The sequence below is a fragment of the Bombina bombina genome, chromosome 2 (assembly GCF_027579735.1).
Source record: "Bombina bombina isolate aBomBom1 chromosome 2, aBomBom1.pri, whole genome shotgun sequence".
NCBI classification, from domain to species: Eukaryota; Metazoa; Chordata; class Amphibia; order Anura; family Bombinatoridae; genus Bombina; species Bombina bombina.
Window position 1 is genome coordinate 1,134,322,440 of NC_069500.1, and position 27,860 is coordinate 1,134,350,299.

The 27,860-nt window shown below is 37.9% G+C and overlaps 1 protein-coding gene across 1 annotated transcript in view; it reads right to left on the bottom strand.

Moving 5' to 3' along the window:
• MARCHF1 (membrane associated ring-CH-type finger 1) overlaps positions 1–18,596 on the bottom strand; it is a 521,356-nt gene extending 502,760 nt beyond the window's left edge. Inside the window, exons 1-2 of the mRNA XM_053700234.1 lie at positions 18,568–18,596; positions 17,389–18,108 (exon numbers count right to left, since the gene is read on the bottom strand). Coding sequence (XP_053556209.1) covers positions 17,389–18,108; positions 18,568–18,596 — 749 coding nt within the window. The remainder of the gene's footprint in view (positions 1–17,388; positions 18,109–18,567) is intronic.
• Between the last annotated feature and the right edge of the window lie 9,264 nt (positions 18,597–27,860).

The window sequence follows — 27,860 nt, forward strand, 5'->3', positions numbered from 1 at the left end:
TTAAAGTGATCAGAGGCCACCTAGAGACAGTTGTGCTGTTGCTATGTCATGCTTTAAAAGGAACTGTTGGACATATTGGGGGTGCGAGCAATGCAGGTGGAGAGATAGAAGCTGCAGAGTTGTTTGGGGGTAGATGGGGGGCTGGTTGGGTCTCTGTGCCGGTGGACCGGTAGTTTTGGGAAGGCTGGAAGATAGATGGAAGGTACTGGAGGGACTGTACCGATATGCAGTGACAATTAGCCTATAAAAGTATATCATAATATAAGGTTTTACTACTTTTCTATGTCAGTCTATTTTTATGTTATTCTGTTAGAATAAAAGGATGGTATGTTAGGGGTAATATGAACCTGACGGCAGCCATCTTGTTCCCCGCGGCCATCTTGTGATGATTAGCATCCATTTTGTAATGATTAGACTTTTATTATAGTGGTTTATTATGTAGTAAGAAATATGCTGATGTTAGGGAGACTTGCATAGATATAATAGCCCTGAGAATGACCCTGAAGATGTGCATTGTTATCTCTACAAGATGTCAAACGGCTGTGATTTGTGCTGGGCTAGGAGGCCCAGTTACTGTTTATCTGTAGTTAGATATTCCTGTAGAAATGACTCCCTAACACTCCTTTTATTCCAATTATATTTTCTATGAGTTTCTTTGTTCTTATAGAAATACCATGTGAAATGATGTAATTATGAATATGTCACTTGTTAAACCTATATGCTGTAACTCTTGTCTGCAAGGATATCTGACAAATGTGATGTACAACTTACAGGATGCCAGATGTTTTTCCTCATCTTAGAAATGAGCTAATGACTACAGATTTCAATGTATTCTGGAATGTATATAAACTGGCTAACCTGACCAATAAAGTTAGAGCTGTTCGGCAAACATATCCTTGTGTGTTCTCTGAATGGCTCTCCAAGTACTTGAAAACACTTTGCAGGGTAGATACCAGAGTCCTGAAGCAGAGGAGAACAAGATGGTCGAGATTATCTAGGCCTAGGAAGTTGAAAACCTGAGAGTTAAGATTTTAACATGTCTTCATTAGACAATTGAACTGCTGCAGCAATATTTGAATGAAACTGTTTGTCTCTGTCTGCTACCCCGATGGCCTAAATCCAGTATTACAGCCAAAAGGCATTTGGCTGTTACAAATGAAATTTCCCAGTAGCCAATCAGAGAAAAGGGTATACCCAAATGATTAAGAAATGAGGAGGAGTCTTATCTCAGACAAATACTCCTTGCACAGAGGGAGAAGAGATCTTGGTTGAAAAAAAATTGGTTGGTAACTGTTGCAATCCTGCTTGCTGTCATTTTGCTTATAAGAGAGACCAGTGTGCGAACACAGTTTTCTGTAAGACAAATACGTTGGGACACTCTTTGTGGATAAGAGACTATCAAGATTAATTCTCTTACAAATATGCATAATTCCTCTAAGACATATGACGATAGACATATTTGGATATTAACTGAATTTTCAAACTGGTGACCTGGTAAAGTATAAGAAATTGTTAAGTATATAATTTGATATTTTAAAGAAAATACAATCATTATTGCTACAGTTGTTAATAGATTTAAAGGGGCACTTTTTATTTTAGCTTGCACTCATAATCCTGTGTAGTCTTCAGGACATAAAGACTATCCTTCTCTGGACTGTGCCTTATCGCTCGATATGGAGGTCCTGTTATGCTGTTACAGGGTCAACCAATTAAATTAGGGGAGTATTGTTTTAACTTGATTCCTTATACTGCTTGTTTTGTATTCTCTTGTAGTTGTTTTATTTTTATTGAACATATTAGGTATAAGAGGTCATATGCTTCATTGGTATTAGTGCACATTGTAGTTTATGTGCTTAACATAGTAATTTTTAGATAAAGGTAACTGTGAACTGTGCAGTATTGTACCCTATTGAATGGCCCACTGAGTATAAAAATATGTTTCAGAAAAATGCTGCAATATATCATAATATCTTAGACCCTTCACCCTTTAGAACATAAGGAGGACACGTCTAAGCTAGAAGTTTATAGTAAATATACAGAGAAATGTTTGTTTCAGGGAATAGCCTAATTATAGTTTATGAAAGCAAATGTATTTTTCCCTTTATTAATTAGTATGGTATCTTTTCACTTGCATAGTATTCATGAAGTATCATTTAAAAGTGTATAGAGAAGTTGTAAATTATTCTCTGAGAAATGTCAATGTATTTAGTTTGTATTGTATATCAACAATGTTTTGTTTGATTTTAAATGACATAGGATGAAAGTGACGTTTTATTTGGACATAATTGTGATTGTATTGCGGTGTGTACTCATCCTGTACTGTTTCTGTTTGCTTCCTAGACTCCCTGTGACTCGAGTGTTTGCTTGCCATGGGTATCCACTGGTTGCCTTGTCTACCCCATGAACAAACCATCAGATTTCCAGTATCTCCCTGCGGAAGAACCGTGGATAAGCGCCCCTACTGCAAATGAACTGTTGGAGAACTGTATTATAGCAAAGTGTCAAGGTGCAGCGCTCTCAAATGGACAAAGACTGTTCTTAAAGTGATCAGAGGCCACCTAGAGACAGTTGTGCTGTTGCTATGTCATGCTTTAAAAGGAACTGTTGGACATATTGGGGGTGCTAGCAATGCAGGTGGAGAGATAGAAGCTGCAGAGTTGTTTGGGGGTAGATGGGGGGCTGGTTGGGTCTCTGTGCCGGTGGACCGGTAGTTTTGGGAAGGCTGGAAGATAGATGGAAGGTACTGGAGGGACTGTACCGATATGCAGTGACAATTAGCCTATAAAAGTATATCATAATATAAGGTTTTACTACTTTTCTATGTCAGTCTATTTTTATGTTATTCTGTTAGAATAAAAGGATGGTATGTTAGGGGTAATATGAACCTGACGGCAGCCATCTTGTTCCCCGCGGCCATCTTGTGATGATTAGCATCCATTTTGTAATGATTAGACTTTTATTATAGTGGTTTATTATGTAGTAAGAAATATGCTGATGTTAGGGAGACTTGCATAGATATAATAGCCCTGAGAATGACCCTGAAGATGTGCATTGTTATCTCTACAAGATGTCAAACGGCTGTGATTTGTGCTGGGCTAGGAGGCCCAGTTACTGTTTATCTGTAGTTAGATATTCCTGTAGAAATGACTCCCTAACACTCCTTTTATTCCAATTATATTTTCTATGAGTTTCTTTGTTCTTATAGAAATACCATGTGAAATGATGTAATTATGAATATGTCACTTGTTAAACCTATATGCTGTAACTCTTGTCTGCAAGGATATCTGACAAATGTGATGTACAACTTACAGGATGCCAGATGTTTTTCCTCATCTTAGAAATGAGCTAATGACTACAGATTTCAATGTATTCTGGAATGTATATAAACTGGCTAACCTGACCAATAAAGTTAGAGCTGTTCGGCAAACATATCCTTGTGTGTTCTCTGAATGGCTCTCCAAGTACTTGAAAACACTTTGCAGGGTAGATACCAGAGTCCTGAAGCAGAGGAGAACAAGATGGTCGAGATTATCTAGGCCTAGGAAGTTGAAAACCTGAGAGTTAAGATTTTAACATGTCTTCATTAGACAATTGAACTGCTGCAGCAATATTTGAATGAAACTGTTTGTCTCTGTCTGCTACCCCGATGGCCTAAATCCAGTATTACAGCCAAAAGGCATTTGGCTGTTACAAATGAAATTTCCCAGTAGCCAATCAGAGAAAAGGGTATACCCAAATGATTAAGAAATGAGGAGGAGTCTTATCTCAGACAAATACTCCTTGCACAGAGGGAGAAGAGATCTTGGTTGAAAAAAAATTGGTTGGTAACTGTTGCAATCCTGCTTGCTGTCATTTTGCTTATAAGAGAGACCAGTGTGCGAACACAGTTTTCTGTAAGACAAATACGTTGGGACACTCTTTGTGGATAAGAGACTATCAAGATTAATTCTCTTACAAATATGCATAATTCCTCTAAGACATATGACGATAGACATATTTGGATATTAACTGAATTTTCAAACTGGTGACCTGGTAAAGTATAAGAAATTGTTAAGTATATAATTTGATATTTTAAAGAAAATACAATCATTATTGCTACAGTTGTTAATAGATTTAAAGGGGCACTTTTTATTTTAGCTTGCACTCATAATCCTGTGTAGTCTTAACTAGTCACTATTGTTAAATAATTTATTTGTTAAACAAAGGTCCTTTGTATCAGGCCCATTACTGTAAGTACATCTCTCTGGTGTGTAATTTATCTTTGCAAATATATATATATATATATATATATATATATATATATATATATTAGAATTTGTCTTAATTGTAGATAGTTAAGAATTTATTTCAGCTTAGATAAATTGGCATATAAACTGGCTGTTTACAGTAATAATATATATAACTTCTGGTATTTTAATTAGAGTTGTATAAAATCATTTTTGGGTTAAATAGCATAGTTGTATTAATCTGAATGTTAGTAGCTCATATCTTGGTATCTCATTGTGGTATTTTAATGCAATTCATAATACGGTAAATTCTAAAGTTACAATTTGGTTTGCTTTGTAAAGAATATTGTAACAGTTTAAACATTGTATAGTTTGGTTCATATCTGACTTTCTATAAATATAATATAATGTGTTTATAAATTTAACTAATATAAAGAATTTAGGAATTTGCATTCATTTTATTGTTTTGTATATGCATTTTATTGGGGGTTTGTTTTAAAGAATAATTATTAAATCCCGGCCATATACTGACATAAATAAAATTGTATTATATATTTCAGATGGAACTTCCACTTCTGGGCATCAGCATCCCAGCCCTTCCCATCCTGACCCCTCTCCCGGCCCTTCCCATCCTGACCCCTCTTCTGGCCCTTCCCCCCAAAAATCCTTGCCCTCCCTCGCCGCTCTCCCCATTTTGCCTGTCCTGCTTCCACCCCACCCGCACAGCAACCAAATCCCCCAGTCCTGTGCAGGCTCCACCGGAGCAGGAAACCAATCCCCCACCTTACCCTATCCCTCCCCCTCACCCCATGCCTCCCCAATAACACCTTTACCCGAATCCCCACCTTCATTGTCCTGGGTGTCGGATTGTCCTTCCCAGCCACCAATGTAGGTATCATTACAAATCAACATTAGAGCATACATTCTTAAAGTGACATTATACTGATCTAATTATACATAAATTTATTTCAAATAGAAAATGTTTTTAATAAACCTTTTCGTTATTTAATTAATGTAAATCTTTCTGATTTTCAGTTTTTGAAATCAAAATCCAAATTTTCTAATATCTAAATGAGATTGGCTAGATGTTGGATATCTATTATGTATATATGCCAATATTTTGGATTTGTTATCACCGCCCTTTTCACAGTGTGTCATAAACCAAAGAAAGATTTTTTTTCCAGATTGATAGGGTTTTGATTTTTCTTAATATCTTAATGGTTTATCTCTGAATAACATATTTAATGTGTAAATCTTATCTATAGCATATTTTATTATAATAATGATTTGTATTTTAATTAGTACACTGTCTCTTTGCTCTATTTTTATTATGTTCTGTAATTATAATTCATTTGTAATATTTATTTTTGTTTAGGTTGTGGCGGAAGGATGCATGAAACCATGTGTATCCAGCTGCGGCTTCATCGCTTAACTCTAGCCTGAATAATGCGGTTAGAGGCAATGCATGAAGCCGCAGCTGGAGGGGCGCAGGACGATGAAGGTGATGCTGATGCCCCATTAGTGGAGGATCCAGAGATGGCCCGAGGGAGAACTAATAACTCCTCCATCCACTTGTTGTTATTTTGTTTTTTTGTATTTGTTGCCATTTGGCCTAGTTTGGTTTTATTGTTGTGCCTGTTGCACTATTTCACATTGTCAGATTTATACTAAGGGGCCATGTTGGGCTTTGTTTGCCCTTGTCAACTCCCTGAAAGGACTGTGATGCACTATGTTACCTTGTCAGATGGCTCCAAAGGGGCTGTGTTGGCCTTTTTTTTTTGCCCATGTCAACTTCCTCCAAGGACTGTGATGCACTATGTCAACCTTGTCAGATGGCTCCAAAGGGGCTATGTTTGCCTTTGTTTGCCCTTGTCAACTCTCTCCAAGGACTGTGATGCACTATGTCACCTTGTCAGGTGGCTCTAAAGGGGCTGTGCTTGCCTTTGTTTGCCCTTGTTAACTCCCTCCAAGGACTGGGATGCACTATGTCACCTTGTCAGATGGCTCCAAAGGGGCCGTGTTGGCCTTTGTTTGCCCTTGTCAACTCCCTCCAAAGACTGTGATGCACTATGTCACCTTGTCAGATGGCTCCAAAGGGGCTGTGTTGTCCTTAGTTTGCCCTTGTTTGCCCTTGTCAACTCCCTCCAAGGACTGTGATGCACTATGTCACCTTGTCAGATGGCTCCAAAGGGGCTGTTTTCTCATTCTGACTTGTTTCTCAAATTATCTTATTTCTTTTTGTTTTCTGACATTCATAAATCATATTTATCATAATAAAAATAATGTTATTAAACTGTTATGTTTCTTCTTTATTTATTAATGTCATTTCTAATAAAATATATTTTATGTTGATAATCCTTAAAAGATGCTGACCACAATTCTTAATTTATGGATATGCAATCATAATGAACATTTTATAATTATTTCTTTTGACATCAACATACACATATAATATCTTTAAAACAGAATTATCTGAATGTTGACAACACATATATTCCAATTTTCCTTACATCTTATTGTAGTAGTATAACCAAAGAAATCATTGTGTGTAATGCACACATTTTAGATGATTAATCTCTTTCTATTATTTGTGATTATATTTAATTATACAACGATATATTGCTACATAGGTAACATATATAATGTATAAACAATTCACATTTTCGTTATGTATATAGTAGCATTATTTTTGTTAAACCCTGCTGCTTCCAAAATATTTCCTAATCTTCCTATTGTAATGAAATATATACTTATTACCAACAATGGATTATATTTCATATATCAGAGTATTATGTTATCTAGCGTTACATTATGTGAAGCTGTGCATTACATGAAACAAGCATGCTTTATAGATAACAATATTGCACATACTCTATTTTTTAAAATATAAATAAGTTTCTTATTGACATGCAAAGGTGTTAAATCCGTCCTTTGATTGAATGATATTTTTACGCAATCTCAAATGCGCCATGTTAGGTAAGATGTCTCATGCAAAGGTGTTAAATCCATCCTTTGATTGGATGACGTTTTTACGCGATCTAGGATGCGCAATGTCGCATAAGACATCTCATGCAAAGGTGTTAAATCTGTCCTTTGATTGGATGACGTTTTTTTAAACAATTTATTAAAAATTAATATTGCATAAATATGATTTTACATGTTTTCATCTATATGACTGCAAATGGCTCCATTGCATATATATATATATATATATATATATATATATATATATGGGTAAAAAGAGGACAGAGCAAATCAGCGCTAAGTGTGTAACCGCAAGGCCTATAATCTAGATGTTAGAAATATGAACCGGCTGCCTAATACCTGAAATATGGAAAAAAGTAAGGTCCCCACCTAACAGTGTCCTATTTCTAATTAGTAAGAAAGATGAGTGAGAAGGATGGTATCAAGGCGCACTATTCATGTAGAAGATTATATATAACAGAGGATATATAGTGTGGCTGAATCACACAATACTAAACAGATCTATAACATAAAAAAAATCAGATCACATCAATAAAGTAAAAACATGCACACCAAAATCCTAAATGGATCAATATGAATATATACTCTTTTCAAAGTGATAGTTTTTTCACAGTGTATTTTCTTTTTCCAAAATACCCAAAATTAGTCAATTAGTTCATAAAATCAGCAGTTCAAGTGTAAATCAAATACAAAAACTGGGTCACCAAATATTAAGCATAGGATCTATTCATATGTTATCCACACACAAGTAAAAGTGCCCACTTACTAAAAGCAACCTCAATCCTATGAGGTAAGTATTGTGTCCCATTAAGGAAATCTGTCCCGTAGCAAGTCTGGAATCCGCTTCAATGCCACCTCAGTATGGTATAAGTTCTCCTCCTTCCTTCCAGATCTGTTATATACACCCTTTTATCAGCTTTTCTCAGCTCAGCTGCAAAGTGTCTCTCTCCAAGTCAACAAAATATACTGGAGGCTTTCCTATGCTTAATATTTGGTGACCCAGTTTTTGTATTTGATTTACACTTGGACTGCTGATTTTATGAACTAATTGACTAATTTTGGGTATTTGGAAAAAGAAAATACATTGCGAAAAAACTATCACTCTGAAAAGAGTATATATTCATATTGATCCATTTAGGATTTTGGTGTGCACGTTTTTACTTTATTGATGTGATCTGATTTTGATTTGTTTAAGTTTTAGATCTGTTTAGTATTGTGTGATTCAGCCACACTATATATCCTCTGTTATATATAATCATCTACATGAATAGTGCACCTTGATACCATCCTTCTTACTTATATATATATATATATATATATATATATATATATATATATATGATACAAAAAGAAAAACGGGGAGCCAGGAAACTCAGATGCCGGGTGGTTTATTCAAACATATATATATATATATACTGTATATATATAGTAATAAGCCATGGAATGCACTCGCTGGTCTTTTTCAAACGTGTAATTTATTGTAACGTTTCGGGGAACGTATCCCCTTCCTCAGACAGTGAAGCACAGTGATCAACAAACATTTATAGCACACAAATATCCAATAAAACACAAACCCCACCCCCAATTAGGACAAAAAAACGACAAAAGGTGGCCATAGCAACCATAGTAAACAGCTCAGTGTCATGTGAGTTTGCATAAATCATGTTACTAATAAATATACTGATATCCTCAGATCACTGTAAATATATATCAATGCTGGAAGTGTTAAAACAATGCTAAAAATGTTAGAACAAATGCTGTAACAGGTGCATAAAACTTATTATAAAAAAGTGCCCATTAATACACTTATGTGAACAGAGTAATAAACCACCAGATATGACTTATTTTTAAAATTATGCACCTCATACAAAACAAACTTAGCCAGCATATATAGCTATAGTACAGCTAAACAGGGACGGAATATAAACCTGTGTCGGAGCACATCAACCGATGCTTCTGTCCCGATCCCCCACCCAGTCAATGCACTGAGTGAGCTGTTTACTATGGTTGCTATGGCCACCTTTTGGCATTTTTTTGTCCTAATTGGGGGTGGGGTTTGTGTTTTATTGGATATTTGTGTGCTATAAATGTTTGTTGATCACTGTGCTTCACTGTCTGAGGAAGGGGATACGTTCCCCGAAACGTTACAATAAATTACACGTTTGAAAAAGACCAGCGAGTGCATTCCATGGCTTATTACTAGTGACACTCTGTCTGCACCCTGGCTGTTTATTTTTGAAGTGAGAGTGCTCTTCATTTGCTATCATCTATCTATAAATATATATATATATAGGGGGGCGGAGCCTGGCCGTGCAGGGAAATGGCTGCCTAAATCCTGGCTCTTAAGCCCCACATCCAAACTAAGCAAAAACAGGGATAATGGATGCCTAATATTTAACTTTAAAACAGCTTTTCTAAGTGGCTTGGAGGTGTATAGCACATAGGAGATTCTAGACCCGGAGGAGCTTCGGCATTTTTACCATCGCGGCACCCGCCGGTCCTGAACTAACAACCCCAGGTGACGATCAACTCATACCGGGAGATAAGAGACGTGCCCCGGCCCCACAAAGACTCATAAATATATAACAAGCAGACACCACCGCTTACAGACCTGGGAGATAACAACCGCGGCACTTTCTTGGCGTGAAAGTGACCGCGTTTCAGATCCGGCTAACTGACGCTGGAGGAAAGATAAACAGGCCTCGACTACTGCACCGCGAACTTGGGTGAGACACTGAATAAGTTGTGGGGCGCACAAACAGTTTATTGCCTGGGGGGTTTGGGACCTGCCATCCTACGTTAAACATTTACTGGAGCACTGTGCTATTAATCTGAGGCCCACCAAATAAACAACACCGCCATAAACGCTGACACGCAGAAAACATCTGGTCCTCAGGGACCGCAGCGGGAAAAGGGTGTCTGGGGGCACAAACAACATAACACTGGGCATTAACACAATTTAGCAATCCCTGAAATAAAAGGGACCATAACGAACTTTGTGACCTGGATGGTGCTAAAGTACTCTCTAACTCAGTCACCTATGTACATCTGACTTAATCTATATATATCACAGTATCTGCAGCAGCCCCACGTCATACACTTCAAAGGTGTCCACAACCTTAAACACAGGACACTAGGCAGTATGTCTACTAAAAAAGGTAGCAGACCCGACAAGGGAAATAAAACCAACAGTCTAACAAGCTACTTAAAAATGGCACCTATTCCTGCTGATAAGGAAGACACTGAAACATCAAGTTCAACATCCTCAGCAACTAGTGAAAAGCTCACGACAGATCTGCTGCCACAAGAACCCCTTACAAGGGAAGACTTGAACACAATTTCATCAAAAGCAGACATTAACATAGTACTAACAGAAATGAGATCATTGTTTGGGGACTTGAAAAAAGATCTGAACAGCGTTAGCCAAAGAGTGCATACTCTCCAGACCAAACATGAGACACTGCAGAAACAGGTGGATGCAAATTCACAACATATACAGAGCCATGAAGGGGATTTACAATTCCTGTTGTCCAAGATAGAGGATCTGGACAACAGGGGAAGGCGTAACAACATGAGGATCAGAGGAGTGCCTGAATCAGTTAGCAATAATGCCATAGAAGGCTACCTCCAGGACTTATTTAGGACTATAAAAGGAACACCTAGCTCCCCAGATGTGGTTATGGAAAGAGCACACAGGGCGCTTCGCCCAAAACCTTCTCCTAAGGCGCCACCACGGGACATTATTGTCAAATTTATGAACTACAAAGACAAGGAACTGATTTCACAAAGGGCAAGGGCCTTGAGAACTGTCACCCACGCAGGTATTCCACTCCAAATCTTCTCGGACCTGAGCCAAATAACGCTCCAGAAACGGAGGGACTTAAAGTTCATCACTAGCGTCCTCCAAAGACAGGGTGTCCCATATAAATGGGGTTTCCCGGTGAGCATTATTGCCACCAGGAATGGAAAACAAGCCACATACAGAATATCTTCTGACCTACCGACCTTTTGTGAGGTCTTGAATCTGGACATTCCACCTCCAGACCTGGGACCCGCACCACATGATGAATAAAACACAGGAGAAAGTAACTATGCATATAATATGGTGTAGATTGTGTTGAAACTTTGAATGTCTGCATTTCTGGGTTAGAGTTGCTGTATATTAGAATGTATAAGGATACCTAAGGCTTAGATATAGCGGCATATACTGACTCTTTATTAGCATGTGTACAACTAATAGATCATAACACTTAGAAACAGATTATTAATATAACAATCTACATAGTAGTAAGCTACGAACTGCCCATCCCTTGCACATAGTTACGTGACCCTAACAGTCCCAAGCAAACTCACACTAGAATCAGCATAGTGAGATAGTTGTGACCCCAATCTGAATACACAGAGACAGCCCTCTGCTTGGATCTGTAACATTATAGAATTATAAAAAATGAACATTTAGCCAATATGGTAGATAGATGTAACAAGAATTCTAGAGGGAAAGTATTGTATATTGTTTAATCTCATTCCTTGGAACCTATACCTCAAAGACTTAAGAAATGTTGGGACTTATATCTACTTTTAAATAAGAGTTAATGTTGATGCTGAGACATAAAGTTATTATTGTTTGTATACCATTATATTACTATATTATGTTGTACCTTAATTCAATCTTGTATGTATATGTTTATGGGACTAAAATAGAATAGCAATCCTAAATTATCTATCTGAGCCCAGATGAAACTGGGCATCTATGACCCTAATTATCTTACACTTTTTCTTTTTCCACTAAGTAGTTTGGATGTGGGGATACTGACCCCACTTTCTGTTACCTGACACTTTACTTTACCCTTAACTGACTTGTCAGGTAAATTTACCCGCTCTAGGGTATTTCTAGCCTTATTTCTCCCTTTACTTATTACACACCGGAGGATACACAATTTCCTGATCCAGACTACTGATAAGTGCTCCACAAGGCGCAACTAATTTTATTATAGATCTCAGGTCCTTGTACTCCTCTTAATCTAAACTTCTCCACTCTTTCTTTCTTTCTTTTTTAACTTTCCCCCCTCTTTTGCCTTTTTTTTTTTTTTTTTTTTTTTCCCCTTCTCCCTCATCCCAACTCATCCTTCCTAACTCTTCCCTCTATCATGCCTCCCCACGTGACACATAACCTGTCAATTCTGACGCTTAACACAAAAGGACTGAACATTCCAGAAAAAAGATCACACCTAATGAAAGATGCTCAAAGACTGAAATGTGACATACTATTTTTGCAGGAAACCCACTTTAAGCGAAATAGAGAGCCGAGATGGCATTGCCCTAAATTTCCCACCACCTTTTTTGCCTCAGGGAACCAGAAAAAGAATGGAGTAGGGATAATGATTAAACACACTTCCCCATGGGTTACTATCCATGTGGAGAAAGATCCAGAGGGCAGATTTTTGATTCTCATAGGCAAGTTACACAACAGAACAGTAACCTTGGTCAATGTATACTCACCAAATCTTCATCAAAACAAATTTCTGAAGACCCTTACCAATAAAATTTTAGAGATAAGTAAAGGAGCTCTAATTATAGCAGGAGACCTCAATATACCACTAGACCCCCAATTAGACACATCAAGGTCTACTATCTCTGTCACCAAGAGAGTGATCAGACAGTGCAATAATCGGTTAGAGGGGTTAGCGGTACATGATGTGTGGCGAGTTTTACATCCCATGAAACAAGACTTCACCTTTTTTTCACACCCCCATAACCTCTTTACAAGAATAGATTACATACTTACAGACCAAAACACGCTGGCCCTAGTGACTGATGCACAGATACTCCCAATGACATGGTCTGACCACGCACCGGTAATATGCAAATTAAATTGGCCCACGATACCCACACAGCCATACATATGGAGATTTGATGATTTTATGCTCAGTAACCAGGTTCTTAAAACACATATAGATAACATACTGAAAGAGTACTTCCAACACAACTTGACACCAGATCTGCAAACTAGCACTATCTGGGAAGCGCATAAATGCGTTCTTAGAGGCGAACTCATGAAACAAAAATCCCAACTGGCTAAACAAGCCAGAATAAAATATAGCCTCCTTCTGTCTAAAATACAAGATCTGGAAAAACACCATAAAAAATCCCCAGCTAATAGCTTTCTTAAAACAGAACTTTTTCAAGCTAGAGAAGAATTGCAAAACTTACACTCCATAGAACACCAAAAGGCTGCTTTAAAGCTTCAACAGAGGTTCTATGAATACGGGGATAAACCCGGAAAACTTTTGGCAAGAGCGTTAAAAAGAGGGCAGCTAAAAGCACACGTACACACCATACTAGACAGAAAAGGGAAACCATGCACAAACAGTCCTGCAATAGCAGAGGTCCTAAAAACCTATTACAACCAATTATATAATATTCAAAATAAGGGAGAATCCCAGGGGGGTGGGAACAATAAAACCAATTCATTAGAAATAGACACTTATCTTAACTCGGTCAAGTTACCCTCCCTCACAAATGAAGAAGCAGGAGACCTAGAAGCACCTATTACCACTGAAGAAGTGGCCAGAACCATAGATGACTTACCATCAGGCAAGAGCCCGGGCCCCGATGGGTTTAGTGCCAAGTACTATAAACTGTATAAACACATCCTTGTTCCACAACTGACAACTCTGTTCAATGAGATAGGATCGACACAAGAATTCCCACCAACCATGTTATTAGCCCACATCACCACAATCCCAAAACCAGGGAAACCAGCAAACCGTCCTGAGAACTTTAGACCTATCTCGCTGCTAAATGTGGACTTAAAAATATTTGCCAAAGTCCTGTCCAACAGGTTGAACAGATTCCTACCAAAACTGGTATCACCGGATCAAGTCGGTTTTGTCCCGGGCCGTGAGGCTAGGGACAATACCATAAAAGCCTGCCTCCTAGTGAATTATGCCCAAAACAAAAATATCCCATCAATTTTGGTGTCAACCGACGCCGAGAAGGCCTTCGACAGGGTGAGTTGGCCTTTCATTAAGGCCACCCTGTCGAAGATGAATTTCGGACCCCATTTCATGAGCAAAGTTCTATCACTATACACTGTGCCCACGGCACAAATTAAGGTAAATAATATTCTATCTGAATCCTTCCATATCAACAACGGCACCCGACAGGGATGCCCGTTGTCTCCTCTACTTTTTGCCTTAACAATTGAAGTATTGGCGCAGAAAATTAGGGAAAATCAGAAAATATCAGGGATAAAGATAGGTCAAAAGGACCATGTACTATCGTTATATGCAGACGATGTTTTACTATCATTGTCTAACCCAGTTGTGTCCCTTCCAGAAGCCCTACGGGAATTTGAGGAATACGGTAAAGTGTCCAACTTCCAGCTAAACCAAAACAAATCAGAAATCTTAAACATAAATTTAACACAGAAAGATTTGCGCCAACTTACAGACACATGCCCATTAAGGTTACAAACCAGAACACTTAAATATCTGGGAATCAATATTACAGCATCTCCAGAATCTCTATTCGAGGCCAATTACACTCACCTACTACACTCAATCACTTGCGACTTATCCTCTTGGAAAAGCAAAAAAATTTCTTGGTTAGGCCGTATTGGCGTAATCAAAATGAACGTGCTCCCGCGAATCCTGTATTATCTGCAGACGCTCCCAATCCCTCTTCAAAAGAATTACTTACAGAAGTTGCAGAACACTCTAGAGGTCTATATATGGGGGGGAGGCAGACCAAGGGTAGCAAGAAACACACTATATCAAGCAAAAGAAAGGGGTGGGTTGGGAATTCCCAATTTACTACAATATAGAAGAGCAATAGCCCTACAACACCAAATAGAATGGAGCATTAATCAAGAGCAGAAAACATGGGTACAGATTGGAAGGGTGATACTGGGTGTCGATAACGTGGGCTCCTTGGGGTGGATTTCTCCCAAAGCTAGACCTGAGGCGATTCTATCCTACACTATCACAAAAGAGTTCTTTACACAATGGGATAAGACCCTGCTGGAATTCCCCCACGTTTCCACGAATCCCTCACCACTGACCACATACACACAAAACCCAGACTTTCCCTTCACGATCACACAGAGACCCCAACTGAATGGGACGCGACTGGACATGACAATGTTTCACAGACTTCTCACAAACCACAAACTTAAGAGTTGGGAGGAACTAAATGACTCGGGCCTAGATATATCCTGGTATTTTTATATGCAACTCCGCCATTTCCTGGGGACATACAAACAGGCAAAACTCTTAACTAGGCAATTAACGATGCTAGAAAAACTTAGCTTACTCCCTGATAACCCGGGACACTTGATCACCATAATGTACCGAACATTAATGTCACCTGAAAGGTCCCCCCTACCAACTTTTGCAGGTCATTGGGGCAAAGAGCTGTGCTCGTGCCCCACGGACAATGAATGGAAAAAAATCTTTATCACTCACACAAAGGCCTCAGTGTCTGCTAAAACAATCGAGTCCAACTACAAGTACCTGTCGCGGTGGTACCTCACCCCCGCTAGGCTACAAAAGATCTACAGACAAACTGATGGGAAGTGCTGGAGAGGTTGTGGGGAACAGGGGACTCTTTCGCACATATGGTGGAGCTGCCCATTAGTAGAGGCTTTTTGGAGGAATATTCTAGATATGATAGATAATACTTTACAGATCAAACTAAACAGGAGCCCCAACACTTTATTATTCCATAACCTTCCCAAAATTGCTGAAAAACCCAAGAGGCAACTCTTATATATACTGCTCAATAGCGCCAAGGCCCTAATTCCAAAAAATTGGAAAACCACAAACGTCCCCTCTATTTCAGATTGGTCGACTTGGGTTAGCAGGAATCTACAGCTGGAACGTTACAGGTACTGGAGAGAGGATAGAATAGAAATACATGAATACATGCTGGAACTTTGGAAGTCCATGAACACCTAAACATACAGGCATAGAATATGTGGTCTATTAGTGAAATCTACCACTTACCACCTACCCTCCTACTGCTCCCCTTCCTTCCCCCTACTATCCCCCCTTTTTTTTTTTTTTTTTTTTTTTTTTTTTTTTTTTTTTTCTCTCTCTTTTCTCTTTCTCTCTCTTCTTCTTCCAATTCCCCTTCCCTCCATCTCTCTTTTAAACTGACTTATACATCTATTTTTTCACATCTTTAGGTGTGCACTATTACACCAACAACTTGAAGAAAACTAATTTTTGTTCTTATTGACACTGTTTTGTAATAGACTTGGAATTTATCTTGGCAAACATACAATAATATGTTAATTTTTGCTGCTGTACGAACAGTAGCGGGCTCACATTGTAACCAGAGCCAAGTCTGTCATATTCATATTTTTTGTGTTAATAAAGATTTATAAAACTAAATATATATATATATATGTGTTTATATGTGTATATATGTCTGTAAATACATATATGCACATTTAAATACATATGTACACTCATACATACATATAAATATATATACATATATAAATATACATGTATATACACATATTTAGACACATATATATAAGGTAAGAGTGCTTATTAAGTATCCTATCCAGCTTCTTTGTAGGAAATGTAAATAACATATATATATGTATCTCTATGCTAAAGCCCTTTGCAGACCTCATATCTTTGAGTTCTTATAACTTGTTACTGCAATTTTTTTAATAATTTTATTAGACAGTGTTATTATGAGTGTAACTGTACTTTTAAGTATAATTTTGATGTGTTTTGTGCAAAATATTTTTGTCTCACTTAAGAGTTAATCAGATATCTGAAGTCGCTAAATTCAACTTCACTCAAGCAAAAGTGTTTACTTTCAAGCGATAATACGAGCGCTACATCTGATGCATGCAAAGAGCTGCAATAAACCCCTTATCGCTCATGCGCAACAGTTAGCACACCACTCGTAATCTAGCCCAAAAATGGTTATCCACAAAAATCACTCATAGACTTTGATGATTCATTTTGTAGAAAAATCATTGGATAAACCTCTCTAAAGAAAATTAATCAATCCCTGAGATGTCTTAATAAAACATTTCAAAAGCAACAAATTCTAGTGTTAAACAATGAGTATGTGAAATGAAAAGCAGAAAATAAGATGTGAATGACTGCGCAAAAAAAAAAGGTGACAAATATTGAAGCATAATGAAACTGACCTGCAGACTTCTGAATCATCAGACCATTCATCACAAAAAGCAGGTAAAGTCTCGCTCTCATAGGGTGCTGCAGTGGCTGGAGACAAAGTATCTACCCCAGTACCTTCTTCCTTTATTTTTGTCTTGATCATTTTGCTGTCTTTACAGTAGCACTGGCACTTATGATTATCTTTGCAATAATGGTTTCCTTTTCTATTTACCCTTTTCTTTGTTAATTTTTTGTTTGTGTCAGTTGAGGATCCAGAAGACACACTACATTCTTTGAACTTGGATAATGTTCTTCTTCTGTGCTGGGATGTAGTGTTGGTAACACTGGAAGCATTTTGATGATGAGACTTTTGCTCACTTGTTTCTTTTGAATATACAGAAACCATTTCAATTGTATTAGAATCTGAGGACACTTCATTATTGTGATTTGATTTAGCTCTCCGTTCTCTCTTGAATAACTTAGTTTTTCTATTTTGTTTATTCCTAACTTCAGCCCAGTACCTCTCATCTGATGAGGAATCTGTATCATTCAATGCTATTTTCTGGGCATCTTCATTGGCTTTCAAGTTTTTTGGCTTTTCTTTGTGTGAACACTTGTCACAAGATGCTTTTTTATGTCTAAACCTCCGTTTGATGGGCTTTTTAACAAATTCCCTATGAGATGGGGCTATTGTCATAACTGGAGTTGAATGAGCATTTTCATCTTCTAATAGATCATGCAAGCTGGTGTTTCTAATTTAAAAAAAAAAACAGAATGCACAAAAAAATGGAAAAGTGTTGAAAGAAAACAAAAAAATGGACATGATGCATGAAGACATAAAATGTACAAATTAACATGAAAATTTTGATAAGGGGAATGCAAAATAAAAATAAACGCCAGACTAAAAAATGACTTGCAATTGGTATAAAGCTGTCTTGAGTTACTCTCACTTTATAATATAATTATTTATATTTTTTCTATAACCAAATATCTTTCTAACATACCTGCATATATCCTGAGTTGATGGGCATACTGACGTTTGTGAAGTGCTTCTTTTGGCATTACAAGTTGCAATGCTGATCTGAAAAAGAAAGACTGGTTATTTTTATCTAGACACTTTTTAAATAAAGACAGCATTGGCTTTTATCATAGTCTTAGTTTTAGAATGTTGCTAACAACTAAGTCATATGTAAAAGGGAAGCTATACTGACCTTGGAGGAGCAATGTCAATGTAATTCATTATAGGGACATTAAGGTAATTTTTATATGTAGTATGTCTAGTGATGTCACAAATAGTTCGCCGGCGAATAGTTCCCGGCGAACATAGCATGTTCGCGTTCGCCATGGTGGGCGAACATATTCGATGTTCGATCCGCCCCCTATATAGTTGAGTAAACTTTGACCTGTACCTCACAGTCAACAGGCACATTCCAGTCAATCAGCAGCAGACCCTCCCTCCCAGACCCTCCCACCTCCTGGACAGCATCCATTTTAGATTCATTCGGAAGCTGCATTCTTAGTGAGAGGAGGGACAGTATAGCTGCGGCTGATTTAATAGGGAAATCGATAGCTAGGCTAGTGTATTCAGTGTCCACTACAGTCCTGAAGGACTCATCTGATCTCTGCTGTAAGGACAGCACCCCAAAAAGCCCTTTTTAGGGCTAGAACATCAGTCTGCTTTTTTTTTTTTTTCCTGTGTAATCTAATTGCAGTTGCCTGCCTGCCAGCGTGTGTGTCAGGCTCACAGCGTATACTGTGCCCACTTGCCCAGTGCTACCACTCATATCTGGTGTAACAGTAGTGTACATTTAAAAAAACAAAACACTTTTTTGACTGTGAAATAATAGCAGACAGCTGCCAGTACCCAAGATGGCCACCAATAAGGCAGATGGGGAGGGTTAGAGAGCTGTTTTGGGGGGGATCAGGGAGGTTGAGGGCTAAGGGGGGATGCTACACCACAGCATATGTAAATATGCTAAAAAAATAAAAACAAAATTAAAAACCTTTTATTTTAGTACTGGCAGACTTCCTGACAGTACTTAAGATGGCGGGGACAATTGTGGGGTGGGGGAGGGAAGGGAGCTGTTTGGGAGGGATCAGGGGGTCTGATGTATCAGGTGGGAGGCTAATCTCTACACTAAAGCTAAAAGTAACCCTGCAAGCTCCCTACAAACTACCTAATTAACCCCTTCACTGCTAGCCATAATACATGTGTGATGCGCAGCAGCATTTAGCAGCCTTCTAATTACCAGAAAGCAACGCCAGTCATATATGTCTGCTATTTCTGAACAAAGGGGATCCCAGAGAAGCATTTACAACCATTTGTGCCATAATTGCACAAGCTGTTTGTAAATAATTTCAGTGAGAAACCTAAAATTGCGAAAAAATTTAAGTTTTTTTTAAATTTGATCGCATTTGGCGGTGAAATGGTGGCATTAAATATACCAAAATGGGCCTAGATCAATACTTTGGGTTGTCTACTACACTACACTTAAGCTAAAATTAACTCTACACGCTCCCTACATGCTCCCTAATTACCCCTTCACTGCTGGGCATAAAACACGTGTGGTGCGCAGTGGCATTTAGCAGCCTTCTAATTACCAAAAAGCAATGCCAAAGCCATATAAGTCTGCTATTTCTGAACAAAGGGGATCCCAGAGAAGCATTTAAAACCATTTATGCCATAATTGCATAAGTTGTTTGTAAATAATTTCTGTGAGAAACCTAAAGTTTGTGAAAAAGTGAACAATTTTTTTTTATTTGATCGCATTTGGCGGTGAAATGGTGGCATGAAATATACCAAAATGAGCCTAGATCAATACTTTGGGATGTCTTCTAAAAAAAAATATATACATGTCAAGGCATATTCAGGTATTCCTGACAGATATCAGGTTTCCAATGTAACTAGCGCTCATTTTGAAAAAAAGTGGTTTTGAAATAGCAAAGTGCTTCTTGTATTTATTTCCCTATAACTTGCAAAAAAAGCAAAGAACATGTTAACATTGTGTATTTCTAAACTCAGGACAAAATTTAGAAACTATTTAGCATGGTTGTTTTTTGGTGGTTGTAGATGTGTAACAGATTTGGGGGGTCAAAATTAGAAAAAGTGTGTTTTTTTCAATTTTTTCCTCATATTTTATAATGTTAGGTGATTTATGCCCTTTATGGATTAAAAGCAGACTGCATCAACTATGTAATTTTCCATGGGAGTTTTGCCATGGATCCCCCTCCGGCATGCCACAGTCCAGGTGTTAGTCCCCTTGAAACAACTTTTCCATCACTATTGTGGCCAGAAAGAGTCCCTGTGGGTTTTAAAATTCGCCTGCCTATTGAAGTCTATCGCGGTTTGCCCGGTTCGCCCGTTCGCGAACATTTGCGGAAGTTCGCGTCCCAAATTTTTATGTTCGCGACATCACTATGTATAGCATATACAGTAGGACTACAGTGGGTTAAGTTTCAGTATCCCACTGTAAGTGAAAATTGACGTAAAGCAGGGCATAGCTTCACAAGGAATACAGTATTATTTTATTAGAATAGTGCAGAGAGATGCTGGGCTCCTCATTTAATTAACAATTATTTTAGTCTCAGGGTCAATCTCTAAAGGCATGAATATAATGACCCTCACTTGTTTCAACTAATGCATTTAGTTTGAATTCCTTCTGAGAAGTAATCCAAAACTAGGCTAAATAGAATTTCAGTATATTTACTGTATAATTGTAATTACAAGTTGTGAAATTGTGCACTGAATATGAGTTTTTATTTTGCTAGAATGGGGTTTAGAGCGTACATTTTTATCCATAAAATATGAACACAGAAATAGCAAATGATACTGCTGCCAAGGTTAATTCCAGATCTTTACTTGAGGACTGAACAGAGAAATTCTGTTCTTTTCCCAAGCTTCCTGGGTTCTCATTGTCAGATGACTACCTTGTCATGAATAGATTACAAGTGGAGTGCTAATTTCTCATGCGCAAATGGGGTGCGATAATTAACCAGTCATTACAAGTGGCTGGTTATTGCTACCATGAGCTAGCGGTAGAAATTAGAGCTCAAAAAATTAACCAGAGGTCAGACCTCAGGTTCATTTTGTTAAATATCACCCAATTGGCCCCAAGATAACATGTGAGGTGTCTTTTTAAAAAACAAAACATTTTTTTTTACTGCACTAAGCAGTTTTTGGGGGCTAAAGTTGGCGGGTGTGGCACTAAAAAGTGCCTTTACATTGTAGTCTATGGGAACTGTGTGTTCCCAGTAAATATATGTATATGCTTATATGCTTATATATTTATGTGTTAATATGTGTACAGTATATACAAATAATAACACATAAATATATATGTATATACATATATATTTATATTTGCTGCCCATCGCTGCACGACTTACCTCTTCAGTGCGCTAGTTCTCATGCCGTGACTCACTTGTATTACCATTGCACATTTGCATGCACTGGTATTACTAATGTGAGTGCAAATATCGTTTTGGTGGAAGCAATCTTTTGTGATCAACTTGTAATCTGGCCCAATTTAATTTAAAATTGCCAAATAAGCGCACACACTGAAACTCAGAATATCAAAAAGTGCAGGCTTGCCTGTTTAAGCAATGTATTAAATTGCAAAATCTGAAAGATCTGAATACACATAAATGTTTTAAAAAAACATTAAAACTGTGAATGTACGAATAATTATAGTTATCTCAAATGATTTTTACAAGATTATTTATTTTACACAAAAAATAATGAACTAGTGGGGGTCGATCCGATAAAAATTGTCGCCCGCAAAAGTCGGCGACGCCAATATTTGCGCGCGTATATTTCTGCCGTTGCCCGTAGTTTTTTGGGCCATAGGCAGGTATACCAAACCCGCGCAATTTGGTATCCAATATACAGCGTAAGGACTTACGTGGCGAAAATGGAGAAATCTTACACCATTTTCACCTCGCCTCAAAAAGCAGCCGTAAGAAGCCTTACGCTGACTATTGGAGCCCCGTAACTCCCTAAACTGGCTGCTAAAATAAACCTAACACCTAGCGCATGCGCAATGTCTATCTCCCTGTCAACCGCGATCCCCAGCCGCAATCCCTAATAAAGTATTTAACCCCTAAACCGCCGCCATCTACATAAACTAACCCCCTACTGTGAGCCCCTAAAACCGCCACCATCTAACTGATCTATCCCCTAATGTGAACCCCTAAAACCGCCACCATTTAACTGATCTATCCCCTAATGTGAACCCCTTACACCGCCGCCATCTATATTAAAATTATTAACCCCTAATTTAATCTACCTACCCTGCCGCCAGCTATATTATCTATATTAACCCTAAGTATATTATAGTTAATATAGTTAATATAGTTACTATAGTATTTATATAAACTATATTAACTCTATCTAACCTGAACCAATCAGCCAATCAGATTGAACTTGAATCTGATTGGCTGATTTAATCAGCCAATCAGATTTTTCTACCTTAATTCCGATTGGCTGATTGAATCCTATCAGCCAATCGGAATTCGACGGACGCCATCTTGGATGACGTAATTTAAAGGAACCTCATTCGTCGGGAAGTCGTCGTGCCGGAAGGATGCTCCGCGGCGGAGGAGCGAAGTAAGAAGATTGAAGATGCCGATTTGCTTGAAGACGTCGCCGATGGAAGAAGACTCTCTGCCGCTTACTTCAAGACATCGCCCGGATGGAAGAAGACTTCACTGCCGCTTGCTGGAACACATCGCCTGGATCGGATGAGGAGTTCTGCCCGGCGGGGTGAATACAAGGTAGGGAGATCTTCAGGGGGGGTAGTGTTAGGTTTATTTAAGGGGGGTTTGGGTTAGATTAGGGGTATGTGGGTGGTGGGTTGTAATGTTGGGGGGTGGTATTGTGTTTTTTTTTGCAGGCAAAAGAGCAGTTTTCTTTGGTGCATGCCCCCCACAAAAGGCCCTTTTAAGGGCTGGTAAGGTAAAAGAGCTTTGAACTTGTTTTAATTTAGAATAGGGTAGGGAATTTTTTTATTTTGGGGGGGTTTATTATTTTATTAGGGGGCTTAGAATAGGTGAAATTAGCTTAAAAATCTTGTAATCTTTTTTTTATTTTTTGTAATTTAGTGTTTGTTTTTTTTTGCAATTTAGTTTAGTTTATTTAATTGTATTTTTAGATAGATATTTGTAGTTTATTTAATTTATTGATAGTGTAGGTGTATTTGTAACTTAGGTTAGGATTTATTTTACAGGTAATTGGGTAATTATTTTAACTAGGTAGCTATTAAATAGTTAATAACTATTTAATAGCTATTATACCTAGTTAAAATAATTAATAATTTACCTGTAAAATAAATATAAACCCTAACATAGCTATAATGTAATTATTAATTACATTGTAGCTATCTTAGGGTTTATTTTATAGGTAAGTATTTAGATTTAAATAGGAATATTTTAATTAATAATATTAATATTAGATTTATTTTAATAAGAGTTTAGTTAGGATGTTAGAGTTAGATAGGGTTATTATACTTAATATATATATAATATAATAACGATATTAACTATATTAACCCTAATATAATTAGGGTTAATATAGTTAATATATATAATATAATAACTATATTAACTATATTAACCCTAATATAATTAGGGTTAATATAGTTAATATAGCTGGCGGCGGTGTAGGGGGATTAGATTAGGGGTTAATACATTCATTATAGGTGGCCGCGGTGTAGGGGGATGTAGATTGTAGGCAAAAGAGCAGTTTACTTTGTGACAAAGCCCCGCCAAAAGCCCTTTTAAGGGCTGGCAAAAGAGCTGTTACTTTGGGGCATGCCCCGCAAAAAGCCCTTTTAAGGGCTGGCAAAAGAGCTGTTACTTTGGGGCAATGCCACGCAAAAAGCCCTTTTCAGGGCTATTTGTAGGGTTAGACTTAGGTTTAGTGGTAGGGATAGTTTAGTATTTTAGGGGTTAAATAATTTAATATAGATGGCGGCGGGGTAGGGGGATTAGATTAGGGGTTAATAATTTTAAAATAGCGGCGGGGTAGGGGCTCACTTTAGGGGGTAGGTAAGGTAGATGGCGGCGGTGTTAGGGGCTCACTTTAGGGGGTTATAGATTTAATATAGCTGGCGGCGGTTTAGGGGTTAATAACTTTATTAGGTAGCGGCGGGCTCCGGGAGCGGCGGTTTAGGGGTTAATACATATTTTATTGTTAGGATAGTGAGGGGGGATAGCGGATAGAGGGTTAGACGTGTCGGGCTATGTTAGGGAGGCGTGTTAGACGTGTCGGGCTATGTTAGGGAGGCGTGTTAGACAGTGCGGGTGATTTAGACTTTAGTCAGGTTTTGTAGGCGCCGGCAGTTTCTAACGTGCCGCAAGTCACTGGCAACGCCAGAAATTTGTACTTGCGCAGATTTCTGGACATCGCTGGTTTGTCAGACTTACGGCACGTTAGCATCTGACGGCGACATATATGGGATAGCTCGAGTTGCGAGCTGAAACTGCGGGCGACGCGGGTTCCCTCGCTTGCGCCGCAAACTACGATCTATATCGGATCGCGCCCGTGATGTGATGTCCCTTTATGAAATGTGGCCAAATTTGGTATTTTCAGAGAATTGGGAGCTCAATATCATTTAAATAAAATAACATAATAGAAAGTAGCTTATTTTGGCACTCTGAAGTTTAACATGAATTCAACACAGGTATTAATGCTCTCAATCTGAGACAAATATAAATCACACAGCTCATGTTGCAGGGATAAAGGTCTTTTTAAAAAACTATCGGCTAGATTGTGAGTTTTGCGTTTGGAGCTATGCAGAGCTAACAAGCAGTTTTTTCTCACCGCTCACTTGCCTGCAGTGATGGTATTACAGGTTTTTACAAACCCGGCGTTAAAAGACAAGAAGTGAGCGTAGAGCAAAACTGTGCTCCATACCGCACTCCAATACCAGCACTGCTTAAGTCAGCGGTGAGCTGGTCGTACGTGCTTGTGCATGATTTCCCCATAGACATCAATGGGGAAAGCCGGCTGAGAAAAATTCTAACACCTGCCAAAAAGCAGCGTAAAACTCAGTAATGCAGCCCCATTGATTCCTATGGGGAACCACATTTTATGTTTACACCTAACACCCTAACATGAACCCCGAGTCTAAACACCCCTAATCTTACACTTATTAACCCCTAATCTGCGCTACGGACACCGCCGCCACCTACATTATACTTATTAACCCCTAATCTGCTGCCCCCAACGTCGCCCCCACCTACATTATATTTATTAACCCCTAATCTGCTGCCCCCAATAACGCCGCAACCTACCTACACTTATAAACCCCTAATCTGCTGCCCCCAATGTCGCCACCACTATATTAAATGTATTAACCCATAAACCTAAGTCTAACCCTAACCTTAACACCCCCTAACTTAAATATAATTAAAATAAATCTAAATAAAATTTCTATCATTAACTACATTATTCCTATTTAAAACTAACTACTTACCTATAAAATAAACCCCAAGCTAGCTACAATATAACTAATAGTTACATTGTAGCTAGCTTCGGGTTTATATTTATTTTACAGGCAAGTTTGTATTTATTTTAACTAGGTAGAATAGTTATTAAATAGTTATTAACTATTTAATAACTACCTAGCTAAAATAAATACAAATTGACCTGTAAAATAAAACCTAACCTAAGTTACAATAACACCTAACACTACACTACAATTAAATACAATTAAATAAATTAACTAAATTAAATACAATTAAATAAATTAAATTAGCTAAATCACAAAAAAACACTAAATTACAGAAAATAAAAAACAAATTACAAGATCTTTAAACTAATTACACCTAATCTAATAGCCCTATCAAAATAAAAAAGCCCCCCAAAATAAAAAAAACCCTAGCCTAAACTAAATTATCAATAGCCCTTAAAAGGGCCTTTTGCGGGGCATTGCCCCAAAGTAATCAACTCTTTTACCTGTAAAAATCCTATTGGCTGATTGGAACAGCCAATAGAATACCAGCTCAATCCTATTGGCTGATTGCATCAGCCAAAAGGATTTTTTCTACCTTAATTCCAATTGGCTGATAGAATTCTATCAGCCAATTGGAATCTAAGGGACGCCATCTTGGATGATGTCACTTAAAGAGATATTCATTTACGAAGAAGCCGTCGTTTTAAGAGGATACTCCGCGCCGGATGTCTTGAAGATGGACCTGCTCCACCCCGGAAGGATGAAGATAGAAGATGCCATCTGGATGAAGACTTCTGCCCATCTGGAGGACCACTTCTGCCCGTCTGGAGGACCACTTCTGCCAGCTTCGTTGAGGACATCTTGCCTCTTGGATGAAGACTTCTCCCGGTAAGTGAATCTTCAGAGGTTAGTGTTAGGATTTTTTAAGGGTGTATTGGGTGGGTTTATTTTTTAGGTTAGTGCTTTGGGCCTGCAATAGAGCAATGCCCTTTTCAGGGCAATGGGGAGCATAGTTTTTTGTAAGGCTTTTATTTGGGGGGTTGGTTGTATAGGTAGTGGGTTTTACTGTTGGGGAGTTGTTTGTATTTTTTTTTTACAAGTAAAAGAGATGATAACTTTGGTGCAATGCCCCGCAAAAGGCCCTATTAGATTAGATGTAATAAGTTTAAAGATCTGTAATTTGTTTTTTATTTTCTGTAATTTAGTGTTTGCATTTTTTGTGATTTAGCTAATTTAATTTATTTAATTGTATTTAATTTAGTTAATGTATTTAATTGTATTTAATTTAGTTAATTTATTTAATTGTAGTGTAGTGTTAGGTGTAACTTGCGTTAGGTTTTATTTTACAGGTAAAATTTGTATTTATTTTAGCTAGGTAGTTAGTAAATAGTTAATAACTATTTAATAACTATTGTACCTAGATAAATAAATACAAACTTGCCTGTAAAATAAAAAAATAAACCCTAATCTAGCTACAATGTAACTATTAGTTATATTGTAGCTAGCTTAGGGTTTATTTTATAGGTAAGTATTTAGTTTTAAATAGGAATAATTTAGTTAATTATAGTAATTTAAGTTATTTAAATTATATTTAAGTTAGGGGGTGTTAGGGTTAGGGTTAGACTGATTGGAACAGCCAATAGAATGCCAACTAAATTCTATTGGCTGATTGGATCAGCCAATAGGATTTTTTCTACCTTAATTCCGATTGGCTGATAGAATTCTATCAGCCAATCGGAATTGAAGGGACACTATCTTGGATGATGTCATTTAAAGGAGCCTTCATTCAGTCGTCGGCCGTGGAGAGAAGAGGATGCTCCGCATCGGATGTCTTGAAGATAGACCCGATCCGCGCCGGATGGATGAAGATAGAAGATGCCGTCTGGATGAATACTTCTGCCCGTCTGGAGGACCACTTCTGCCTGGTTGGATGAAGACTTCTGCCCGTCTGGAGGACCACTTCTGCCCGGTTGGGTGAAGACGTCTCTCGGTAAGGTGATCTTCAAGGGGTTAGTGTTAGGTTTTTTTTAAGGGGGGATTGGGTGGGTTTT